The sequence below is a fragment of the Mixophyes fleayi genome, chromosome 5 (genome assembly GCF_038048845.1).
Source record: "Mixophyes fleayi isolate aMixFle1 chromosome 5, aMixFle1.hap1, whole genome shotgun sequence".
In the NCBI taxonomy this organism is placed as follows: Eukaryota; Metazoa; Chordata; class Amphibia; order Anura; family Limnodynastidae; genus Mixophyes; species Mixophyes fleayi.
Genome location: NC_134406.1, coordinates 187,517,651 through 187,543,596, shown reverse-complemented (window position 1 = coordinate 187,543,596; position 25,946 = coordinate 187,517,651). Strand labels below are relative to the sequence as shown.

At 41.6% G+C, this 25,946-nt stretch overlaps 1 protein-coding gene across 1 annotated transcript in view; it reads left to right on the top strand.

Moving 5' to 3' along the window:
- The window catches only part of LOC142158849 (cytidine monophosphate-N-acetylneuraminic acid hydroxylase-like), a 91,607-nt gene that overhangs the window by 23,230 nt on the left and 42,431 nt on the right, over window positions 1-25,946 (top strand). The window contains exons 4-5 of the mRNA XM_075213168.1: window positions 6,786-6,895; window positions 23,879-24,069. Coding sequence (XP_075069269.1) covers window positions 6,786-6,895; window positions 23,879-24,069 — 301 coding nt within the window. The remainder of the gene's footprint in view (window positions 1-6,785; window positions 6,896-23,878; window positions 24,070-25,946) is intronic.

Genomic DNA, 25,946 nt, shown 5'->3' with positions numbered 1-25,946 from the left:
CAGGAAGTTCGGCATTTGGAACGCACATGCATTCCACTGTGAAACTAAATGACTGAAGAATCCAGCCTTTTATTACTGCACGTGGCTGCTGCATCCAGGTAATCTGTATGATTGTCTCAAGATAGTTTGTCCAGCAGCGGAGAGGTTAAAGGTGCAATGCTCTGGGGCAGGTAGTGGGTAGCTGCTGCGCCCCCTTGGGCTTGCGCCCTGGGCGACGGCACCGCCCACACCACCCTCGTTACGGCTCTGGGAATAGCTATTCAAAGGGTTTGCTGGTGATATAATAAGTGCAAATGAGGCAGGATTAATGATACTGTCAGTCCAACAGGGGCTGGCCACATGTTCAACAAAGTGATCTTAGGATGGGACCAGTGCAAGGTAGAAGGCAGGCAATGGAATCAATGCAAGAACCACTAAAGTATCACCAGCGCTGGAATAAGGTTCTGGGGGACAGGGACACTTAAGACAGGAAGGTTGTCATTTTAGACACATTTTAGACAAACACACAGGTAATACTGTGTGCACTACTGTTAGGTGCACGCAGCTCTGCCATCACGAGCAGTACAGTGAGAAGCAGGACATACCTCCCAACTGTCCTTGTAGTCGGACCAAATCCTGATTAAGCGAGACAGTCACTCAAATTCGGGACTGTCCCACCAGATTCAGGACAGTTGGCAGACTGTCCTGCTCTCTCCTACCTGTGTTTGTCGCTTTCACCACATGTGGTTACTGATTTATTTAGATCAGTTGCTGCTTGTCTGGATCCTGGAATGTTAGAAGCCCTATTTGGAATAAATAATGAGTACATGAAAATTATAAAACGCCAACCAGTCTTGACATGAAATTAATAGTATACACATTTAATAAATAGACCTATTTCCCTCCAACCAACCCAAGCAAAAAATTAATAGCATTTACGTTTAATATTACCATTTCCCACAACCATCCTCAACATTAAATAATTAATATTCACATTTAATAAATAACCCTCCATCCCAAACTCAGCTCCATATTCAATTAATAGCCCCAAACCTCTCCAGCATGAAATTAAAGGTCCCGTCACCCCATCTTATTTTAATAGGCTCCACTAGTAAATGAAATAGCCCACCAATAAATTAAATTGCCCCACCATTACCCCACATATAAAATAGCGCCCATTAAATAATTAGCCCTCACCTAAACACCACCATTAAATTAATAGCCTACCTCCCACCCATGTACTATTAGACATCCCCCACCCTTTGCTCATATCACACATTATATTAATAACCCCCCCATTCCCTCACACATTATAGCAATATAGCCGTATCATCCCTCACACATTATAGCAACATACCCCCTTTTACACAATAGAGCAGCTCTCCCTCCTTTTCTGCACACATTTGAGCAGGCCCCCCTCTTTCATTCAAACGTTACATTCGACCCTCCTTTCATTCAAACATTAGAGCAGCCCCCTTTCATTCAAACATTAGAGCAGCCCCCCTTTCCTTCAAACATTAGAGCAGCCCCCCTTTCATTCCAACATTACAGCAGGCCCCCCTGACATTCAAACATTACAGCAGGACCCCCTTTCCTTCAAGTCTTAGATCAGCCCCCCTTTCATTCCAACATTACAGAAGGCCCCTCCTTTCATTCAAACATTACAGCAGGCCTCCCCTGTCATTCAAACATTACAGCAGCCCCCCCCCTTTCTCACAAACATTACATCAGCCCTCCCTCTTTCATTCAAACATTACAGCAGACCCCTCCATGATTAAAACATTACAGCAGGCCCCCATCATTCAAATATTAAAGCAGCCCCCCCTCTTTCATTCAAACATTACAGCAGGCCTTTCCCTGTCATTCAAACATTACAGCATCCCCCCCTGTCATTAAAACATTACAGCAGCCACTCCTGTCATTCAAACTTACCTGCAGCCCTGGAGACTCCTCTCCGTGCACACATGGGACGGCACCTGTCACGTGATGCATGTCCCATGTGATATCCTGCACTACGGGGAATGGAGGAGGCCACACTGGGGGAAGGGGGAATGGATCAATAGATCCGCGGCCACATTGGGGAAGGTGGCTTTTCTCGGAGGAGGGGCCAGCCAGCCACTACCAAAATGCCCCCTGCCGACAGCCGGTCCGGGGGGTCCCGTGTCTGGCACCCGCCATCACCCCCAATCGGGCTGCACTCAAATTTTTTTTCACACTCTCCATTCTCCAGTGATATTGCTCAGTGCCATTACTCACATAGAAACAGGGGTAGCAGTGTTTTTGTCACTCTCCAGTCTCCAGTGCCATTGCTCATACAGAAACAGGAGGGGTAGCAGTGTTCTTGTCACTTGACACAAATTGACTGGAAATGACTGGAAATTAATGTTATTGAGGTTAATAATAATGTAGGAACAAAATAGAGCCAAATTATGTGATTTCATTTTACCCCAAAAAATTGGGATTTTAGGGAAAAAAATAGGGATCCAAAACCAAAACCAAAACCAAAACACTGGGGGTCAGTGAACATCTCCAGATTTAATACAGATTGATTGATTTGTTTATTTAAAAAAAAAAATCTAAGGGGTAAATGTATCAATGTGTGATTTTGCAAATCCAGCGATTTTCTTGGGAGAGTTGAAACTCACAGATGTATGAACCTGAGATTTCATGTAAAATCGCCAAAGTTGTGTTTCTGTCAAAATCGCTATTTCCAGAATCAATAGAGATCAATCTCCCGACCGTCTGTCACTCTGGCTATACAAGTCTCAAATGTATGAAGATGCGATTAAGCAAAGTCTCCTGAGTTTGCTTTAAAACACGCCAGATACAACATATCACTGTTACACTGTTCTGTCTATAGAGCTGGAGGTCCCGGCAGCTGTCAAAACTGATAAAAACAAATAAAAGTGAAGAAAAAAAAAAGCAGGGGTTCCCCCTCTATTCAGGTTACGTGAAAATCAGGGAAAATTTTTGCGTGGGGTCCCCCTGATTTTCACATAACCAGCACTAGGCAAACCAGCCTGGGGTGGGTGGCACTATAGCAGGGGGACACGTAGCAGGGGTCCCCCACCATAATGATAACCAACCCCAGGCTATTCAGCACTAGGCTTGATTCCCTAGGCAGTGATGTGTTTACTAATATCGCAGCTAGATAAAGACAACACAGGAGAGTTAGCTAAACATTGCAGCAAATCACCAGAGATGACCAGCGATTTTGAAGATCAGGGTAAAAATCGCAGCTTGATACATTTGATAACTTTTGGACTAAAATCGCTGGTTAACACCCGCAATTTGCCGTGATTTTAAAATGCTGAAAAATCGGACCTTGATACATTTACCACTAAGTGTACCGTTCATAAACATTTAAGAAATAACCTGTATTGATGCTGAACAACTATTCACTTTACTTTTGCCCCAAATTTCATGTGGTGCATCCAGTAGCAGACATGAGCTATTGCAGTTTAAATTTATAGCACATACCATAACCATTGAGACAGTGACTATAGATTTAAAAATATTCCCAATCAAATGAGATTAGGCTGTCAACGAAATCTGAATAAAAACTAGGTTAATGACTATGTAAAATTTAAATTTTGAAGATGAACAATTGAATTTATATATCTTTCTAACAGCTGTTGTACTAGTTGGTAGTTGATATTAATAATAATTATTTCCTAATGTATAAATACACTTTTATAGTAAAATAAACAGTGAAACTGGAGATGGCCAACCCCTGAAACACTGACTGAAATTACCATAGGATTGGGAGTCTTTGTATATCTACTGTTACAACGGTCATAAAACGAGATACCAAACATGAGAAAAAGGGGCTACGAGCCCTATAGTAGTCCTCGGCCTTTTGCCCCCTTCCCCCATGAAAATTTTCCTTCCTACGCCACTGCCCAGAGGTGCCCTGAAAATGCACTGGTGGTGTGTTGTGTAGTGGGGTGCAGTGTATGGGGTGTGTAAGGATAAGAAATTAATTTTATTAGATAAATTAAACAACAACAAAAATGTAGTGTGTGGAGTGTAAGGTGCAAAAGATAAAAATGTTGAAACAATATGCAGACAATAAATTTGGAACATAATAGAACATCTATCATAGACACTTATGCTACAGAAACAGGCAGAGTTCATTGGATGGACAGTGGTAGAATTAATATAGTTAGATATTGATAAAATAAATAGACGAAGGTGACTATGCACTTCTTGTTGGGTAAACAAACACCTTGTTTTACTGTAAGTGTTTTTTATGGCACTAGTAAGGTAGATCTGACTGGATAATAGTAGTATGTGCCGTAATGCTGCCCTTGTAAATCAAACAAGGGGACTCATAACTCGTATATATATTTACAAGTATATAAATATGTCATGTATAAAATATGTCGGGTATAAAATATGTCATGTATATCAATATGGAATGTATATAAATATGTAATGTATATAAATATGTAATGTATAAATAATACATTTATGTTATATTAGTGACGTGTAAAAATGATGTAAACCACACAGGTTATGTATATAAACGCACATTAATGCAGATTTGGTTTCCAAACAAGACAGAGCCTCTGGGAAATTCATTGCAAATTACAGCAGTTGTTTTAAGGTGGAGAAAATGCAAATTACAACCCCAGGGTGCTCACTAGAGCCCCAGACTGCACTAGGAACATGCAGATAACAATTAGACTTTGCAATGAGTTACAAAGAGCCCCAATACAAAAAAAGAGCATTTTGGCTCCAGAATGTACTAGAACGAAGGCTTCAGAAGATTCTTGGGGATAAGTAGAGGGGCCAAAAATGAACGGTTAAAGTTTAGTGAATAGTTGCTGGCTGTGCGTTGTGCTGTGCCAAATAGACATTGAGAGCTGTTGCACAACTATTGCTTGAGTGATGTTTACAGCAAAAGTATGTAAAAGCCAGATGTAAAAGCCAGCCAAACAGGAAGCATTTTTAGAATATGGGAAAAAACCTAGCTTGCCACTGCCATGAGATGTCAGCAGGACTCATATGAAAACAGACAAGTTTACCTTTTTTTGCTTTGCTATGTTCAACTTATTTAAGTGAAACAAGTGAGACATCATGATTAAACTGTATTATACCTCTTACCGGGACTGTAATATTGCCAATTGAGAGATTATATGGTGCTGTCTTAAAGAAAAATGTATTCCTTATCTACTGCTGTGGTAAAACCTTATGAGACAAGCAAAGATAATAATAAACCCACAAGTTTATGCAATTTTAGCTCTGTGTTCCTTGCTTGATTCCAATATTACTGCGGGGACCTTTGCCTTTTTTCTATAACTTTGGGCCTGTAGAATCCTTCCTTACAATACTTCTGGAGTGCCAATCATCGGCCAGTTACAGCAGCATCATTAGACATTTAAAAGATGATGAGACACCAAGGGCACAAAAAGTCATGCAAGATGGCATTGTCCTTGGGGCCACCCACCCACTCATATGTTGAATAGGACATGTACATAGGTTAACAAACCAAGCACTTTAGTGACTGGGGCTGCCCCTTTAGTGGCTTAAGTGCCCCACAAAAGCCAATATTTTGGTTGTTGGTTGTTGAACTGGATTAAGAAAATCTAATTATTTTTTTTTAAATCAAATCACTAATCATCCTAATTAATTCATCCTTACTGGAATCTACACATTCTGTTGGTAATTGGTAGCTAGAACGATATTCCTCATACAGTTTGTCATTCATTTTGCTGAACACCAGTTTTTCTACATTTTTGTGAAGTAGTCTCCTCCGACAATCACTCACAATGTACCCGCCTGTGCTAAACACTCTTTCCGAGTACACACTGCAGAGTGGGCTGTTTAAGTACACCATAGCTAGTTTGTAGTAGGGGCTCAGAAATTCCCCTTTTCCCTCCCAGAATTCAAAGACTGTCTGAGATGCTAAGTTCTACTTTATCATTAAAGTAATCCTCCACCATTGTACTAAGACAAGGTGTATCCGATTGAGACATGCTAGAGGTGTCAATACATTTGGGCAATTGTTTTAAGCCTGACCAGATGTCATAAAATAATAAAGACATATTAAACAAAGTGGTGCACTTTTCCCTGTTACAGTGTGACCAACCCACCTGTCTAGCCTGGCGCAGGATTCCACTGTAGGAGGGGTACCTGGCTTAGTAGATACCTGTCCAGTATGTATAGCGCTGGCTGCTGGAAGGGGCCTTTTTAAAAAAATATTTTCTTAAACATTGAAAGAGACAGAGATACAAGTTAACATTATCAATTTGTTCCCTTATCCAAGATGTTTGAATGAAGTGGATAATGATGACTGCTGTCCCATTGCTCCAGACACATCTATATCTATGCTGAATCTTGTGAAAGAACCACTCTTGCAATGTGCGATAAATGTCACCCAAGTGGCCAGTACAAGTACTAGAAAATAATATATTTAATAGTTATGTTATGATAACATGAGGAGAAATAGTGAACACATGAAAGGTAGATTGTGATAAAAATGTGACATATCAGGTGTCCCTTTAATGTTTGCTACATTGGTATGTTAAAGATAGCGATTGCTCAACAGATTATTCTGAATCTTGCCACGAGAGGAGACCAGATAAGATAATTAACAGAATAGAGGTGTAATTGGAGGGCCAAATTGTCATGCAGAGGTGCCAGTACAATACTGTGCATGATTGTTTTATGTGATATAAGGTGAACACGTTTCATATCGTGAAGTAATGTTCTATATTTCTACAGTATATTTATTTTAAGATGTGCATAGGTTCAAAGAAATACATTATGGTAGCAATTAATGTGTACCATTTTTTGTATAGTCATTGAAAGGGATGAAGAAAATGGTCTTTCACTTCTCGAACTAAATCCTCCAAATCCCTGGGATACTGATTCTCGGATTCCAATGGATTTGGAAGTAGGAGAGCTACAGGTAAGAATTTTATGAATAGTTACATGGTAAACAATGGACATCATACTGCATATAATACATTTTTAACATATATGACTGTATTTGTTACAGAAAATATAATTTTGGAATCATTCAGCAATGGGGCCATAGTGTAATTTTCTCATAGCTAATACTGTGATGTCACAAATTGGTATTTATGTGTCCTAGGCATACATAAAATTCAGTATGTGCATGGCAAGTTACGAAAAGAAGAAATTTTATAATGGGCAGAATTAGGCCAGCTAATATGCATTCCTTACTGTTGTGGGCTAGGTTCAAGATATATCTCAAGATATATTTGCCAAAAAACTCTAGAAAACCACAATAAGGAACTAGTGGTACTTGGAGTGGACAAGGTACTGCAGTAGGTAGAAGAAGGAGCAGTATTTAGTGGTGGTAAGATATACTATAGGGAAAATGAGACAAGTCAGGCAGGATAGGTGGTTTCATAATAGGGGTGCAAGTCTCGGTAGGCAGATCGTAGAGGACGAGAGTGTGTGTATCTCATCACGTGGTCACAGATATATGAAGGGGAGGAGTTGATGAGGGGATGAAGGTGAGGGTGAGTACCTTCAATTGAATTCTGCAGGTGTGGTGCAGTCAGTATAGAGATTGCAGAGTGGTGCAGCAGATGTGGATTGACGAGAGGAAGATCAGTCTGGCAGTGGCTTTAAGGATGAATTGTAGAGGGGAAAGTCTAGTGAATTCATTTGATATGTCATTTGAAAACTGACAAATTATATTGCTTTGTATGGTGGCTAAGTGGTTAGCACTTCTGCCTTACAGCACTGGGGTCATGAGTTCAATTCCCGACCAGGGCCTTATCTGTGAGGAGTTTGTATGTTCTCCCCGTGTTTGCGTGGGTTTTGTCCGGGTGCTCCGGTTTCCTCCCACACTCCAAAAACATATTGGTAGGTTAATAAATTGACCCTAGTCTGTTTGTCTCTGTCTGTGTATGTGTGTGTTAGGTAATTTAGAATTGTGAGAGTTCCTTTTGAAGGTCTGGTTTCTAGGAAGGATGGATGTAGCAATTTCCTCAAATTATATATTTTGTATGCCTTACCACAGCAAGGTGGCAACAGGATATGCATCTCAGTACTTTTGGCAGGCGCACACAGTATCACAGGTGCTAGTCTGGGAAATTCTGGTTGTCTGCAGCTGGATGAGTTTGCAGTCAGCTTGCATTCACTCACACTGTTTCTGCAAGCTGTTGTCTGTTTTTAGAGATTCCTCTGGCTCCTCCCTGCATGTGCATCCCTCTAAGAAAAGGAATTCCAACTGTGTCCAAACAGTGCCCCCTGGAAATTTGCCAGGGACCCTTTAATCCTCTCTGCACCAAAATTGTACAACAGACAAGTACCTCCCACCACCCTCTATTGAGAATTCATGTAGAGACAATTACCTCTCCTATTAGTCTTACAATCTCTGGACAATATAAAGGCTGCTGCTGGAATATGTTAACAAAATGTAGCGGGTAGTGGGTGGAGAACTGCTGCTTCCATGTGAACATAATGTTTGGCAGAATTTCAAAGTGGTTTTTCTTCCCATTTCCTATGTTTCCCTGTATATAACAATAAAAATATGTATATATTATTTATTCCATTATGCTAGCAAGAGAGATGTCTATTTGTTCAGAAAAAAACCAACATAAAATGCACTTAGGTAAAAGGCTAAAACTAACTAATCTTATTTCCAGTGAACCTGACATATTGTAAATATGCGAATATGGGTCTGATAACTTAGGTCATTCAGGTATTAATAATCATGTAAATATCCATGTACTGACAGACAGGAGTGTTGATAGGTCCTGGTGCCAGGGGCCCAGATTCCAAGTCTCAAACATAATGCTCTGGGTCATTTTCAGAATAGATTTTTGTATAATGTTTAATAATTAATTTAAACCAGGCCTGTCCAACCTGTGGCCCTCCAGATGTTGTTAAACTACAAGTCCCAGCATGCCCTTCCAGCTATCAACTGGTTGTCTACCAGCAAAGCATGCTGGGGCTTGTAGTTTCACAACATCTGGAGGGCCGCAGGTTGGACAGGCCTGATTTAAACAATTTGACATTCTTGAACTACTGTGTTACTAAATTAGCAATATATCTATAACTAACTACATACCTCCCACCCATCCCGATTTAGGTGGGACAGTCCTGATTTGAGGACTCTGATCTGCCATCCCAATCGGGACAGCTTTATCGTGATCGGTGGGAAAGTTGGCAGGCATTCTATTTGCTGTTTCAAAAATGCATAGACAGGTGCGCCAAAGGACTGAACAGATATCAAATGCCAGAATAAAAATAACCAGCATAATTATCAGCACATATTTCAAATCTTGTAGAACAGTGTTTTTGCATCAAAAGAAGATAAGACAGAAATCGAAATCGGTATAAACCTGCTTCTTGGGCTCAAGAAGGTTTTACCTGATGTGTTTGGTTATTGCAGATATGACTTCATCACCGCAGGTGATTACCCTGTGTCAGGCGTTGTCCCCGCACAATCGGGAACGGGCGCCTTCCTGTGCTGGTCAATCGTGTCCCATTGCTAGGCAACGGAAAGTGCCTGTATTTGGGCCTGGCGGCTGCTGGCGTATGCGTGGCTTTTCTGCATCCCGTTGCCTAGCAACGGGACGCGCTCCCTGTTTTCCTGTCAACGGTCAGCCGATTCTGACCACCGACCCCACTGCACCAATCAGCACACCGTGCACACTATTTAAGGGACTTCCTGGCACTATTAGGGTGCCAGAATATCAAGGTCCACTTATGATCCAGCGCTTCTGTCTGTGTTCCTGCACCCTGATTGTCCTTTTGGTTACTGACCTGGCTTTCCTGACTCTGCACTTGTATTCCCCTTCTGGCATATTCTGGATCTCCTGGTTTGACCAATGGACTCCCTGATGCTGCCTTTGCCTTCGGTATTTATCTGCCTGCACGGGTCTGACCCGGATTGTACAACCTCGCCAACCCCCTCTACCTATCTGGTGGCTACCTAGGAGGGCCGCGGCCTGCGTGTCTCTGCTGCGAACTCCAAACTCACTTGCGTGGATCCCTGACAAACACCAGAGGCAGGTTTTAGACTTCGCACCTGCTAAACTAGCAGCGTCAATACCAGTAGGTGGGTCTTAGCCTCGCAGCTAGCGTGACAGTATACTCTGACCATTTTGACTGAAAGATCTGGTGAACCATCTGCTCGTGAATTGCTTTTACACCTTGCTCACAGAGTAGAGAAACATGAGACTGAACAGGCCCAACTATTTCAATGCATACAGGGAGTCGCTGCTAGACTGAAGTCCTGTCACGAATCAGAGTAGAAATACAGCTGAGGAGTCATGGATAGGTGGAGAAAACAAACAATGTTTATTGCTGGTGAACAGTTGATGAGATAATATCTTGCAGAGTTTACCAGATATACAGCTGATGCAGGTAAATAGGAGGTGAGGTAATATCCAGACAGCATGCACAGGGAAATACACGGATAAGTCCCAGGTACAAATAAGGAACAGGTCAGCAGATAGTATGCTGAGATAGATCCCAATGCAGCATACAATCACAGGAGCAGGGTAGGAGAAAGAATCACAAGGTGGAACCACAGGATATGACATCAGGATGACAACAAGGCAGGAGCTGCCATGCAAAGCAGCATGTAATGCATACGCTGTAGGCAGATCATGACAAGTCCCTTCAAACAGAAGTGTCGACCTCTCAAGCTGTGGTCGTTACCACCTCTGAAGTTACCCTGCCTTCCTCTGTTTCAACAACAGCCTCCACTTCTTCTCTACGCCTTCCGTCTCTTAAAAAGTTTGACGGGGATCCTAAGAAGTGTTGGGGTATTTTAAACTAATGCTCATTCACTTTGAATGTAATTCCGGATCATTTCCGTCTAAATGATTCAAGGATACATTAATAATCTCCCTGCTCTCTGGACATGCCTTGGCTTGGGCCTCCCCCCTATGGGAACATAATGATCCCCTTCTGCAGAACGCCTCTTTCATCAAATCTTTCCGCAAAGTATTCAATGAGTCAGGCCGGGTCTCCTCGGCTGCCTCTAGCCTCCTTAACTTACGCCAAGGCTCTCAAACGGTGGTCAATACGCGGTGCGATTCCGTACATTATCTTCTGAGTTGAAGTGGAATAACGAATCATTAGTGGTAACCTTCTGGCAAGGCCTGGCGGATCAGGTTAAGGATGAGTTGGCCTCTCGCAAACTCCCAGCGGATCTGGACACCCTCATCTCTCTGTGTAACAGAATCGATCTACGCTTTTGGGAACGCTCACACAAAATTTCCTCTCCCAGATCTTTTTCTCCTCGTCTTGCTCCTCGATTTTTGCTCTTGTCTATCCCCTGAAGAAAGAGAGACGATTCAAGCAAAATGTATGCCTTTACTGTGGAGAATCCAGTCTTTTGTACTAAGAGGCCGGGAAAAGCCTCCTCCTAATCGGCGAAAGGGAGGCCGATTTAGGAGTTAATTCTACTACTCCCTACATCTCTGCTAGCCCAGACTTCTTGATGACCATCTTGAGTGTCAGCAGGAGTATCCAGCTGACCCTCATGTAACATCTGCCTTTGTGGACTTCGGCTCAGTCGGAAATTTCATCTCCGCCACTTTGACTTCACAACTCCATATCTCCACTCAAGATCTGCCTCATTCATTGTTCCTCACCGCTGTGGATGGGAATCGAGTTTCTAATGGTTCTGTTTCCCGGTTTACTGCTCCCAATCGGCTAACGGAAGGGGTACTTCATACAGAGACTATCAAATCTCTGGTTCTTCCTCAGTCCATTAATTCTATCATTCTGGGCCTTCCGTGGCTTAAACTTCATGCATCCCAATTCAATTGGAGTTTGGCTCAAATTACCTCATGGGGCCTAAGTACTTCAAGAAGTGTCTTCCGAAAGTCAAGCCTATTTAAACCTCTGTTCTTTGTCGTATCCTTTCATCCCAGTGAGAGCTCCTTGCTCCTTATGCATCTTTCCAGGATGTGTTCTGCAAAGTTGCCTCAGAAATACTTCCTCCACATCACCCTTGGCATTGCCCTATCAATTTTTTACTCAATAAACCTATTCCCAAAGGGAGGATTCACTCACTCTCTCTGCCTGAAAATCAGGCCATGTCTCTTTACATCACTGAAAATCTCCATCAAGGCTTTATCAAGAAATCTTAGTCTCCGGCAGGCGCCTGTTTCTTTTTTATCAAAATAAAAGATGGGACCTTGCGTCCTTGCATCGACTATCGGCAATTGAACCCCATAACCTTAAAAAACAGGTACAGTCTTACGCTCATCACAGAATTGTTCGATCAGATTAGTGGCTCCAAAGTCTTCTTTAAACTGGACCTCAGGGGAGCTTACAATCTAATCCACATCCGAGAGGGTGACGAATGGAAACCTTCCTTCAGTACCCACAAGGGACATTTTGAATATCTAGTTCTGCCTTCCGGGCTCTGTAATGCCCCGGCAGACTTTCATACCTTCATCAACGAAGTCTTCCAGGATCTTCTCTACAGTTCTGTAATAGTATACTTGAACAATATTTTGATTTTTATCTCCTGATCTCACTTCTCACCATTGTCATGTTAAAGAGGTCCTTACCCGTCTCCGAGCAAACCGATTGTTCTGCAAACTCGAAATATGTGTGTTTGAGGTTTCTCGATTCCGTTCCTGGGATACATTATCTCTGGCTCTGGTTTGGAGATGGATCCTGAGAAGTTGTTTGCAATTGTTAATTGGGCTCGACCTTTAGGGCTGAAAGCGGTACAACATTTCATCGGCTTTGCCAACTACTATGGGCAATTCATCAAGCAATTTTTTATCCTAATTGCACCAATTACCGCTCTCACTTCAGCATTTGATACCATAAAGGAAGCATTCTCGGTGGCTCCTGTCCTTGTCCAGGCCAACCAAGGGAGGCCTTTTTTCCTGGAAGTGGATGCTTCATTGGTCGGAGTAGGTGCTGTACTCTCGCAGGAATCCCCTGCTGGTATCTTTCACCCCTGTGGATTCTTCTGCAGGAAGTTTTCCCCTTCTGAACGCAATTATGGTATAGGGGATAAAGAATTACTTGCCATCAAATCTGGTTTAGAAAAGTGGTGCCATCTTTTGGGAGAAGCCATCCATATGATCACTGTATTTACTGACAACAAGAACCTTATTTACCTCCGAGATGTCCGCTGTTTGAACCCTCGTCAAACCCGTTGGTCCTCATTCTTCAGTCGCTTAAACCTGAGACTTACTTATCGCTCCGGAGCCCAGAATTCCCGGGCTGAGGCCTTGTCTTGATCCTTTGATGAATCCGACTTGTTTCCTGTCTTTGATCCTCGATTTATACTCGAACCTTCCAGCATTGTTGCCATCACTAGACCCACTCCTAGGACTCCTCCAGCTGGTTGCTCTTACCTTGATCCACATCTCCGCCTGAAGGCTTTTCGCTGGGCTCACTCCTCTAAATTCACAGGCCACGCCAGCTTCAAGAAGACTTTTGCCGAACTTTCCCAGCGTTACTGGTGGTCCACATGATACCCGCAAATTTGTTGCTACCTATATGGTTTGTGCCCAAAGTAAATCTCCCAGACACTCTCCGGCAGAATTGTTCCCCCCTGCCAATTCCAGAAAAACCTTGGGTAAGTCATTCCATGGATTTCATCTCCGATCTACCTCTCAACTATGGTTTCAACACTATTTGGGTGGTCGTGGATAGGTTTTCAAAGATGGCTCATTTTGTCCTGCTGTGTGGTGTGCCTTCCGTCCCCAGACTAACACAAATGTTTATTAAGGAGATTTTCTGCCTCCACAGATGCCCGCAAGAGATAATATCCGATCGTGGAGTCCAATTCGTATTCTGCTTCTGGAGAGCTTTCTGTAAAGATTTGGGAGTCGGTTTGAAGTTTTCCTCAGGCTATTATCCCCAGAACAATGGTCAAACTGAGCGAGTAAATCAGGACCTTGAAGTTTTTCTCCATTGTTTCTCTTCCAACAATAAATCTGAGTGGAGTAATCTACTTCCATGGGCTGAATTCGCCCATAACTATCATGTTCATGGTTCTTCTGGTTACTCTCCCTTCTATAGAGTGTTTGGTTCTCATCCCATTCTACTGGACTTCTCTTTCTCTCCTGCTCCCACAGTTCCAGCTGCCCACTCTCTTGTTCATGATCTATCTCATATTTGGAACTCTGCAAGGGAAAATTTACCGAAGTCCTCTCGACAGTTAACTGTTCCGCAGATCACCATCAAAGACTGGTTCCTGTTCTCCGCCGGGAGAAAGTATGGCTTTCTTTCTGGAACCTCAGATTATGGGTACCATCGATGAAGCTGGCACCACGATTTATTGGTCCTTTTCCAGTAACTCAAGTCATCAATCCTGTTACCTATAGACTCCTTCTACCCTCCTCCCTTAAGGTTCACAATACTTTCCACATATCACTGTTGAAACCCCTAATACTTAATAAATTTGCCCGCATTCCCACCTTTCCGTCTCCCATTCCGACAATGGAGGGTGACGAGTATGAAATCAGTCACATCTTGGATGTTCAACGCTCTCACGGGCCCTCCCAGTATCTGGTTCACTGGAAAGGGTTTGGACCTGAAGAAAGGTCTTGAGTGAATGAGGAGGATCTTTACGCCCCCGTCTTCTGTCTGCCTTTCTAAAGAAACTTTCCTCGAAGGATTCTACTTATTGGAGTGAGGGGGGGTACTGTCAGGTGCCGTCCCTGCACATTCAGGAAGTGCTGGGAACAGGCGACTTCCTGTGCTGGTCAATCGCGTCCCATTGCCTAGCAACGGGAAGCTTCTGTACTTGGGCCCGGCGGCTGCTGGACCATGCGATGCGTGACTTCTCTGCGTCCCGTTGCCTAGCTCCCTATTGGCGGTCAGAATCAGCTGACTGCCAACCCCACTGCAAACAATCAGCACAGTGCACACTATTTAAGGGACTTCCTGGCACCATTAGGGTGCCAGAGTATCAAGGTCCCTTTATGCTCCAGCGCTCCTGTATTCCTGCACCCTGATTGTCCTTTTGGTTACGGACCTGGCTTTCTTGACTCTGCACTTGGATTCCCCTTCTGGCATATTCTGGATCTCCTGGTTTGACCTCTGAACTCCCTAACGCTGCCTTTGCCTGCTCCTTTTGTACTTATCTGCTTGCATAGTTCTGACCCGGATTGTACAACCTCGCCAACCACCTCTACCTCTCTGGTGGTTACCTAGGAGGGCCACTACCTGCGTGTCTCTGCTGCGAACTCCAAACTCCCTTGCGGACGTCCCTGGCGAAGACCAGAAGTATGTTTTAGACTCAGCGCCTCCTAGCAGCGTCAATACCAGTGGGTGGGTCTTAGTGTCCCGGCTAGCATGACACCCTGATTATAGGGATATACAACTATAAAAAGGTGGTCACATTAATAGCAGTTATCTTTGAGAAAGTCATATCTGCAATGGCGAAACGAGTCAGTAAAAACCTTATACCCATGGTTGAGCACAAGAAGCAGGTTTATATCTATCTCGATTTCTTTTGATTTTCTTTTGTTGAACATGCAAAAACACTATGCTACAAGATCTGAGAGATGTGCTGTCTAACGCCTGAATAAACGTGGAGAGATCCCAACTGTGAGCTGTCTGTCTGCTTGGATGGATATTAAGAAGGGGAGATTTCCCCCCAACAGCTATTACTCCTGATCGGGTGGGATCGCTAACAATGTCTCTCTTAATATGATTTTTCATTTCAACTTTGTGACAGGGTCCACTATGATCTTCAAATCAGATCAGGGCTTATTATGACATTTGCATATACTATTGATTTACATCCCATTAAGTGAACTGGTCATTCACTTTGGAACATAGAATTATGCATTCTGACAGTGTTTCAAATGAGATCTAAGCTTGTGCACTTTACCTGTGATCGTGATTGTGCAGGATACAGAGCTCATTATTTACATAAGGATTACCTGTCTTTTTTGAGGAATCCGGGACACTAGGATACTAATTTATATTCATTGGTATTATTATAGTCTTTTGCGAATTTTTCATTACCTTTAGGGGGGAATTCAATCATGCCATGGCCACGTCCCATCCCTTTGCTGCCTACCTAAATGTTGGAAGATATGTAACAATAACGCTTCTTATTTTATTGATGTCATTTGTAACTTTATACTATGTGTATATGTGTTGTAGGAGCAATTATGAATCTGAGATTGGCTATGGAGCTGAGACCTGTCATGTTTAAGAACCTAAAAATACCTCTGCTTTTAGGAGAAAATATATCTGCTGACAGGCCCACAATCACTGTGCTCCCAATAAGCTAACTGTTACATTATTGTGCATAATCTACCACTGAGTTTGGTAGCAATCCATATTTTCAGTTGGGAAAATTATGTGATCTACTGTGAAAGAGGCATGATATTGTCAGATCAGAGGAATAGTGTAAATAAAATTGTCAGGTGCATGCATTGACTGCCGGTTTACAACATAGACTCCAGATTGGCGCTTAATAATGACATGATATACTGACTGAGATTACTTGAGCAAATGTCCCTTTTTTTGCAGCCCACAGGGGGTACCAACAACATCCATTTCAGTACATTTCAGTTAGATTTTATTCATGCATTTTCAAGCCTGCAAGAAATGGAACACTGATTCCCAAACTGGCTATAAAAATTAGAGATGGGCGGGTCCGGTTCTCCGAGAACCGAACCCACCCGAACTTTGGGTATCCGAGTACCGAGCTGAGCAGCTCGGTACTCTCCCGCCCATTCCGAATCCAAATCGAGGCCGAACGTCATTGTGACGTCGTCGGATCTCGGGGCTCGGTTCTCGCGATACTTCAACTTTATAAATACACGCCTCCACAGCAATCCATCGCCATTTGACAGAGGGAGAGAGCAGGGTGTAGTCATAGGCTAATTAGAGCAGGGACAGAGAATACAATATTGTTCTTGCAATTGCTCTAACCAAAATCGCTAGTGCAGAGAGGAGGATAGAGGTTTATTATTTTTTCTTCATATTTGGCACTCCCCAGCGCTTTTGGGGTGTCCCCCATAATTGTGCATAAATATTTCTGGCTGTCAAAAGTCATATCTGTCAGCAGTATCTACTAAATAATTTTTAGCACTCCTCAGTGCTTTTGGGGTGTCCTCCCTAATTGTGCATTAATATTTCTGGCTGTCAAAAGTCATATCTGTCAGCAGTATCTACTAAATAATTTTTAGCACTCCTCAGTGCTTTTGGGGTGTCCTCCCTAATTGTGCATTAATATTTCTGGCTGTCAAAAGTCATATCTGTCAGCAGTATCTACCAAATAATTTTTAGCACTCCTCAGTGCTTTTGGGATGTCCTCCCTAATTGTGCATTAATATTTCTGGCTGTCAAAAGTCATTTCTGTCAGCAGTATCTACTAAATAATTTTTAGCACTCCTCAGTGCTTTTGGGGTGTCCTCCCTAATTGTGGATTAATATTTCTGGCTGTCAAAAGTCATATCTGTCAGCAGTATCTACTAAATAATTTTTAGCACTCCTCAGTGCTTTTGGGGTGTCCTCCCTAATTGTGCATTAATATTTCTGGCTGTCAAAAGTCATTTCTGTCAGCAGTATCTACTAAATAATTTTTAGCACTCCTCAGTGCTTTTGGGGTGTCCTCCCTAATTGTGCATTAATATTTCTGGCTGTCAAATGTCATTTCTGTCAGCAGTATCTACTAAATAATTTTTAGCACACCTCAGTGCTTTTGGGGTGTCCTCCCTAATTGTGCATTAATATTTCTGGCTGTCAAAAGTCATATCTGTCAGCAGTATCTACTAAATAATTTTTAGCACTCCTCAGTGCTTTTGGGGTGTCCTCCCTAATTGTGCATTAATATTTCTGGCTGTCAAAAGTCATATCTGTCAGCAGTATCTACTAAATAATTTTTAGCACTCCTCAGTGCTTTTGGGGTGTCCTCCCTAATTGTGCATTAATATTTCTGGCTGTCAAAAGTCATAACTGTCAGCAGAATCTACTAAATAATTTTTAGCACTCCCCAGTGGTTTGCGCTCAGAATGGATTCAAAGCAGTCCACATATGATCTGAATGAGCAACCAGGTTCTGTCACCAGTCCTGATGTTAGTGTTCCCAGTACGTCATCTGGCCAAGGCGATGTCAAACAACAGTGTTTTCAAATTAGTGCAAAAAACAAAAACCAAAAAAAATTTTACTGTATTGAAGCGAAAAAGAAGTGTAACTGAGCAAAAGTTAAGTGACGATAAAAAAAAAATTGCAAGCATGCCATTCTACACACGCAGTGGCAAAGAGAGAATGAGGCCTTCACCTTTGGCTATTAGTGGCAGATCCCAAAAAGTTACCCAGCCTACAATTGGTGCACAACTACTGTTACGCGTCAAAGCCGAGCTGCAAGATAACAGTGAGGCATTACAGGAGAATATTTGCTCTGATTCACAAATGACAACAATCCCTGTGGAGAGTCCATCCAACAGTGGGATGTCTAATCGTGAGCATTCTGCTGATGTGTGCCTTAATAGCCCGAGTGTAGCCGGTGATACCCAAATTGAGGATGCCACTTTGGAATTAGAAGAGGATGAGGGGGAGATTTGTGTAGGCGACGAGGGCGCTAATGAGGATGTTGATGAGGATGAGGTTGTTTGTGTAAGTCCTGCACCAGTGGCAGCAGTTCTGGCACGTGACAAGAAAAAGGCCATTGTCATGCCTGGGCATAAAACCAAAAAATCCACTTCTTATGTGTGGAATTATTTCTACCAAAATCAAGACAACAATTGTATAGCCATTTGTAGTGTATGTGAAGCCACAGTCAGTCGAGGGAGGGACCTTAACCATCTTGGAACCTCGTCTATGTTACGCCATTTAACGAGAGTTCATGGCAAAGTGTTGGGAAAAGCTGAAAGTTCTTCCCAAAAGAATACAAGCACTCCCTCATCAGCTAAGACCCTCCGCTCACTGACATACCGACGGCTACAAAATACACCCACCACACCATCCTCATCAATATCCTCAGTAGCGCTCGGAGTTAGCCCGGCATCCCACTTAAGGCTGGATGACTCCGGCACTATTATTGATTCCTCTGAAGAAAGCGTTAGTCCTGCTGCTGCTGTTGCTGCTGCTGGGGGTGAATCGTCATCCCAGAGGCAGGTGAATAAAATGAGCAGTCCTACATTTCAGCAATTAACTGTGAAACAATCATTTGCGAGGGGAAGCAAATATGACAGCAGTCACCCAGTCGCCAAGCGAATCACAGACGCCATGGCTGCAATGTTAGTGTTAGATCTGCGTCCAATCTCCACAATAAACGCAGCTGGTTTTTCACAGTTAATTGAGGTTTTGTGTCCGCGTTACAGAATTCCATCGCGACACCATTTCTCCCGTAAAGCTATTCCACAACTATACCAAAAAGTGTGTAAAAATGTAGAGATTGCGCTGAAAAATGCCATTCTGCCCACTGTTCACTTAACCACAGATATGTGGACAAGTGGAAGTGGCCAAACCAAAGACTATATGACTGTGACAGCCCACTGGGTTGGTCATTCACCTTCACCAGCAGGAACAGCAGCAGCATGTACACCACTACGTAACATTTGTCACAGGCAGGCCACTCTTTGTATCACCGGCTTCACTAACAGGCATACGGCTGACAATTTGTTACGCAAACTGAGAGATGTGATTGATACATGGCTTATACCACTCGGACTCTCCCCAGGGTATGTCATTTCAGATAACGCCAACAATATAGTGCAAGCATTACAGCTGGGTGATTTCCAACATATTCCCTGTTTTGCTCACACCATCAACTTGGTGGTGCAGAGCTTCCTACGAAATAACCGTGAGGTGCAGGAGATGCTTTCGGTGGCCCGTAAAATTTCAGGCCATTTCAGGCATTCAGCCACAGCATGTAGGAGATTACAGCAGCTCCAAGAGCAGTTTAACTTGCCCTGCCACCAACTTAAGCAAGAGGTGGTAACTCGGTGGAATTCCACCCTGTACATGCTTCAGAGGATGGAGGAACAGCGCAAAGCCATCCAAGCATATTGCACAAGTCATGACATTGGGAAAGGAGGGGGGATGTATTTCACTCTTGCACAGTGGGGAATCCTTTCAGTGCTGTGCAAGGTGCTGAAACCATTTGAAGTTGTGACATGTGAGGTCAGTGCAGACTCTGCTAGTTTGAGCCAAGTCATTCCTTTAATTAGACTATTGGAAAAGCAGGAGGAGCTGAAAGCAAGCAATTCAGCAAAGTATGTTGGCCTTGTCGATCAAGTACTTAATTCGCTTCACAATGATCCTCGAGTTATTAAGATCTTGAACTCGGATCAGTACGTTTTGGCCACTGTGCTTGATCCAAGGTTTAAAACCTACATTGAGTCTTTACTTGTAAATGAGCGAGATGTGAACTTTTGCAAGGAGCTATTGCTCAGCAAGTTGGCCGCTGAACTGGGCCTCAACTTGACGACGTGTCCTCCTTCACTTTCTCAAGCTGTTGCTCGTAAAAAATTAAATTTCCAAAAAAGAAGCAGGGAAGACACAGGGGGCAGACCAGAACAATTTAACATCTGGGCTGGTTTGAAGGATTTTTCAAAGAAATGTGTCACTTTGCCCATAACTCCATCCAATATGAGTATAAACATGCAAAGGATGGTGGAGGATTACTTTCAAGAGGTAGTTGATATGGAAATGTCAGACAGTCCCTTTCCTTACTGGGAAGAAAAGCAGGCCATTTGGAAACCCATGTACAAACTTGCTTTGCAATACCTAAGCTGCCCACCCTCCAGTGTGTACTCTGAACGAGTGTTCAGCACAGCAGGGAACTTAGTCAGTGATCGCCGTAGAAGGTTACTTCCCAAAAATGTGGAGAAAATGATGTTTATAAAAATGAACTACATCTTCCACGAGGAAGGCCTTCACCATCCAAGACATCCAAGCACTGACTGTTCTTTAATGGCGGATTCAAGCGGCGATGAATTGATAGTCTGTGATGATGACGTACACACTGATGAGGGTAAGGATTAAGCTGAAGATGATGCCGATAACATCTTTTTAAAACTTTCTATGTAATTGTAGGGTGCAATCTACCCCCAAAGAGGAAAGGGACTTGTGGCATTTCCATATCACATACCATCTTGAAAGGCTGCTGTTAGGGCAATTTATCCTTAAGGGTAGGGTGTCATAGACAGAGTGACCCTAAACTGGCTTTGTCCATTTTTCATAATATTGTACAGTCTATAATGGCTGAATTTTTGGGTATTTTATACAAGTGGAGGGGGGCCTAGAGAGACAGAAACCAAACTGGCTTTTTCCATGTCAATTAATATTGTACAGTCTATAATGGCTCAATTTTTTGGTATTTTATACAAGTGGAGGGGGGCCTAGAGAGACAGAGTGACCCCAAACTGTCTTTCTCCATGACAATTAATGTTGTACAGTCTATAATGGCTGAATTTTTTAGTATTTTATACAAGTGGAGGGGGGCCTAGAGAGACAGAAACCAAACTGGCTTTCTCCATGTCAATTAATATTGTACAGTCTATAATGGCTGAATTTTTTGGTATTTTATACAAGTGGAGGGGGGCCTTGAGAGACAGAAACCAAACTGGCTTTTTCCATTTCTTTACATATTTAACTATAAGTGTAGGGTGTAATATACATTCAAAGACGATGGCTGCATTGCCAATATGCATAGATGGAGAGGAAGACAATCTGTTTTGTGTGTAGAATAGGCCTACCAACGAAGAATTAAACTGTTTTTTTGGATGATTTATTACCTCAACAATTAGATTACTTGTCTCTAAAACAGTTGGAGCACTAAATTGGGTTAATTTAGGCCCAAAAACATGGATTTTCCAAAAAAATAGCAAAACAAAACCAAACAAAACCAAAACCAAAACACGCAATGGCGGTTTTGCAAAACCAAAACCAAAACATGACGGTAATCCAGATCCAAAACCGAATCCAAAACCAAAACACGGGGGTCAGTGACCATCTCTAATAAAAATATAATTTTATACAACTGCATATAATTACATTATATTACATTATATAATTGTATATAATATAATTAACTTGAGCCTAAAGGGAATTGTGGTGCATTAGTCTTGTTGGGAATGAAACAGAACATTCTCATACAAAGGTAATAAAATAATTGTGACCAAGCAATAAATGAATGTTGCAAATACTGAAACAGGTCTCTATATTAGCAATTGGCATTTCCCAAGCCAGTAACTGCAACAAGAACAAATCTTTGTCAGTTACAGGATTATGTTAAATTTGGCCGGTTTTACTATAATCCAATCCCCCTCTAATTATCTCCTCCTCTCAATGTGAATTGATGGTGCTATTAAAGCAGGGTAAAGGGAGGGTAAAGATCAGAGCATCTGTTGAGCTCAGTGGTTAGTTTCACAGTCCTGGATGAAAAATAAGGCTGAGTGATGTTTTGGAGGCAGGTATGAGAGGGAGCACCAAAGAGAACCCAAAATCACAATCACAATGTTCTCCTCCCTCCCGCCTTCTCTAGCCAATTTAATGTGTTGAACAAATATTATACAAAATTTTGTCTACAATCACAAACCTGTTGGATGGTAGTGTGGGGGGAGCAGCTTCTCTTACACCTCTCTGGCAGAGACACAGCTGAAGATGAGGACCAGGTTACGGGGTATGGAAGAGCCACAGGATGGGCAAGAAGTATCATGAGAACAGTCCACATTAGGGCAGTTAGCTAAGTTAAGGAAGCGGTGAGCAATGTTAAGGAGGAGAGATAAAACGCACAAATGGGTATGCAATGTTCATCAGGTTAATACATTTCAACACAAGCTGAGGTTGAGACATACAGATCAAGATTGTAATCTCCAAAGACAAGCCAAGGGTAATAAATTAATCAGGGAAGGTCAGGATCAAATAGCAACCAGCAGTACAGAACTCAGAACACACCGTAGATCTTCCAATAATGTGTAATTCAAGTTGGCACTGGCTTCTCAATGCACCTGAATGTATATACTCCTGCCTTTATCATGATGCACATATGGAGGTGGCGGACATCATTTCTCCTCTGAGGTATCTCCTCTGGGTGTTCACCAGCACTAAATCATATCATGTATTGATTAGATTGCACAGGATTTGAATCATACTCCCTGCTGTGTAGGATAACATTTCCACAAAGGAGGATAGTTCTCAGCATATGCTGGGGTAATTTAACACTTCTTTCAGGTCCATGTACTTTATGAAACGTAAACATTATTTACATATTAAATTCAGTTGCAAAATACAATAATTAAAAAATTAAAAACCACAAAAACAATTCAGCTTGTTGATCTGTAGCCTTTGATTTGTAAGATCTGTAGGCTAAATGAATCCAATCCATGTTGAATATCAGAGTGTTGCATAATAAGGTTTACTTTTTTCCCTTCTTTTTAGTAATTAATATTGGTTTAGTTGCAAGCATGATTGGATCTAAAGTTTTTGATTGGTGCTGAACCAATTATATTAACCACATAACATGGTATTTGAAAGTGAATGTAGTACCAATAAATCTCTACCAATCACTGAATTGTTACCTTCTGTGTTATTTTCTCTTTTATTTCCTTCTCAGTCTCACCTATTCAGTGTGTCTGTCTCTCTCTTACTCTCTCTCTTTCACTCTCCCTATATATCTCTTTCAGCCTCTCTACCTGTCTCATTTCTTTTCCATGCTGGATCTGGTTCTTTTCATCATTCCTTGCACCGGGCAGGAAATTCATTCCCTTCTAACTAGCACATCTGTCACTCAAAGTCCCTTTACTTGCCAGGAATGTATATTGTACTTTCCCAGTGAAAGGGATTCAGAGCAATTCACTCTGTGGGATTAGCTCCATGGGAGGCCTCAATCTCCCTTTCTGGGATACTCAACTGATTACAACAATACAAAATGGCTTTACTTGCTGTTTAAAATGATAAATCTGTGACCAAGTGGTAAATAATTGAGACTGAAACCATTGGTTATGTTTTGCAGATTACCTATCTAACTCATGCCTGCATGGAATTGAAGCTTGGTGAGAAGTATATGGTCTTTGATCCTTGGCTGATTGGTCCAGCTTTTGCTCGAGGATGGTGGTTACTTCATGAGCCTCCTTCAGATTGGCTGGAGAGACTGTGTCGTGCTGACTTAATTTATATAAGTCATATGCACTCTGATCATCTTAGGTATCTGTCAAAACCATCAAATTTATTTACAGGAATCAGATCTATTATCCAGAATAAGTTTATTCCATCTTTCCACACATTGCCTATGGCACTCCCTACCTCACTAACTTGTATAACTGTGCTCTCCGCAGTAACTGTGCAAAGAGGCACCTGGTGATCATGTATGTGTTTATGACTTAATCACAGAGCAGTAGAAATTATTATTCTTTCTTTTAGGTTTATGGATAATATATCTCATGCCTGTATTAGCTGTACTAATATAAAGGACAACATATGTGTTAAACTTCTAAAAGTAATTAAACATGGTTTGTGACCACCTGTACAGTGCAAACACCTAGTATTACTTATGAGAACACTTTAATATTGTTAATTTGATGTTATTTATTTTCTTTATTTTTATAAAGCACTGTAATCTATAGTCAAGATTACAGATTAATTTTTGCTGTGTGGTAAATATAATATATAATATAACCACTGTTTTCGTCATATCACATTTAGCTGGTTAAGGGGAAAAACATTTGGAAAACACAGAACGTTAATGGTCTGTATCATTTTGATTCAGTTTAGCATTTGCATATAACATCACCTTTTACTTTAAGTGTACTTTGCTACATAGAATGTTGACACACAATACTGGAACATGTAATTCAGGTACAGAAAAAAGTCACTCCCTATACAGTCACTCCTCACAGTGACAGTACAGGGAGACACTTGTTGATCATGTGTAAGTATCACCTCATCATCAAAAATAGCAATATTTTAATTGCATATCCTCCTGTTTCTCTGAAAGCTGTAGTTAACAAGTTTCCAGATAACTCATACATATATATGTCTACTTCTTAAACAATCTTTGATAATTTTAATTACTGGTATAATACATAATTTCACTTATACAAGAGCAGTTCTTGGAAGTTGAAGCCATCAATCTCAAAGGCAGTGGGTAGAAGAAATTAGTGCTGAGGGAGGACAGAGTAAGCTGTCAAGGGCATCAAAAAGTAACATCTGGACCTGATTAAGACATACATAAGGCTACAGACTTTTTTCTAAGGTCATAAAAATAAAATCAGATGCTAAAAATCTTCCTGTACATAGAAAAATACAAGTTGAGGTCACTAGAAACTGCTCAAAATTGGGACAACTATATCCCAAAAACAAAACTCACAGCAAAGAAGATGAATGCATGAACACTTTATATGTGATCCCCCAATACAAAAGAATGACATATAAACAATCAAAATAAAAACATTAAATCTATTTCTAAATGTGCAGTATTAAGAGCAAGAAAAACAAATAGTTGAATAGGTTAGGATTAAACAATATATAAGTCTAGTGTCAAAGATCTAAAATGTTTCTTTAATAGTTTAGTCTAGGGAAATATATAAATGCCAACTGGCTTTTATAGTAAGAAAATGTTAATAATGATAATCTCAAAAAATACACAGGTCAAAACACAACACATATAGAAACAGGTGTTAAAATGTAAAACAGTGTAACTTGTAACAATTGTGATCTGTGAGTTACACAGATGTAAAGACATGCATTTGTACATATTACGTATGTGATTATCACCCGTGGGGCCCGTTTGGATGTGCGAAATGTTGGTGCTTTCTGGCTACTATCCATTGGATGGATGCTTGTGTCTCTGTAAATTAATATTGAGATGTATTCAGATGATCCAAGGTTTATGGAGGATGCTTAAGTTGTTTTAGATCTGAATCAGATATGTTTTTTTTATTAAGATCCCTCACTATTTCTACTCTTTATTATAGCTTTATATATTTAATGGTTTTCATTTGGGATTAATCTTTTCATGTAAATTTGGTCCTTAAATTGGGACCTTATTATTATTTGTATTTTTTCCATCAGAATTTTACATA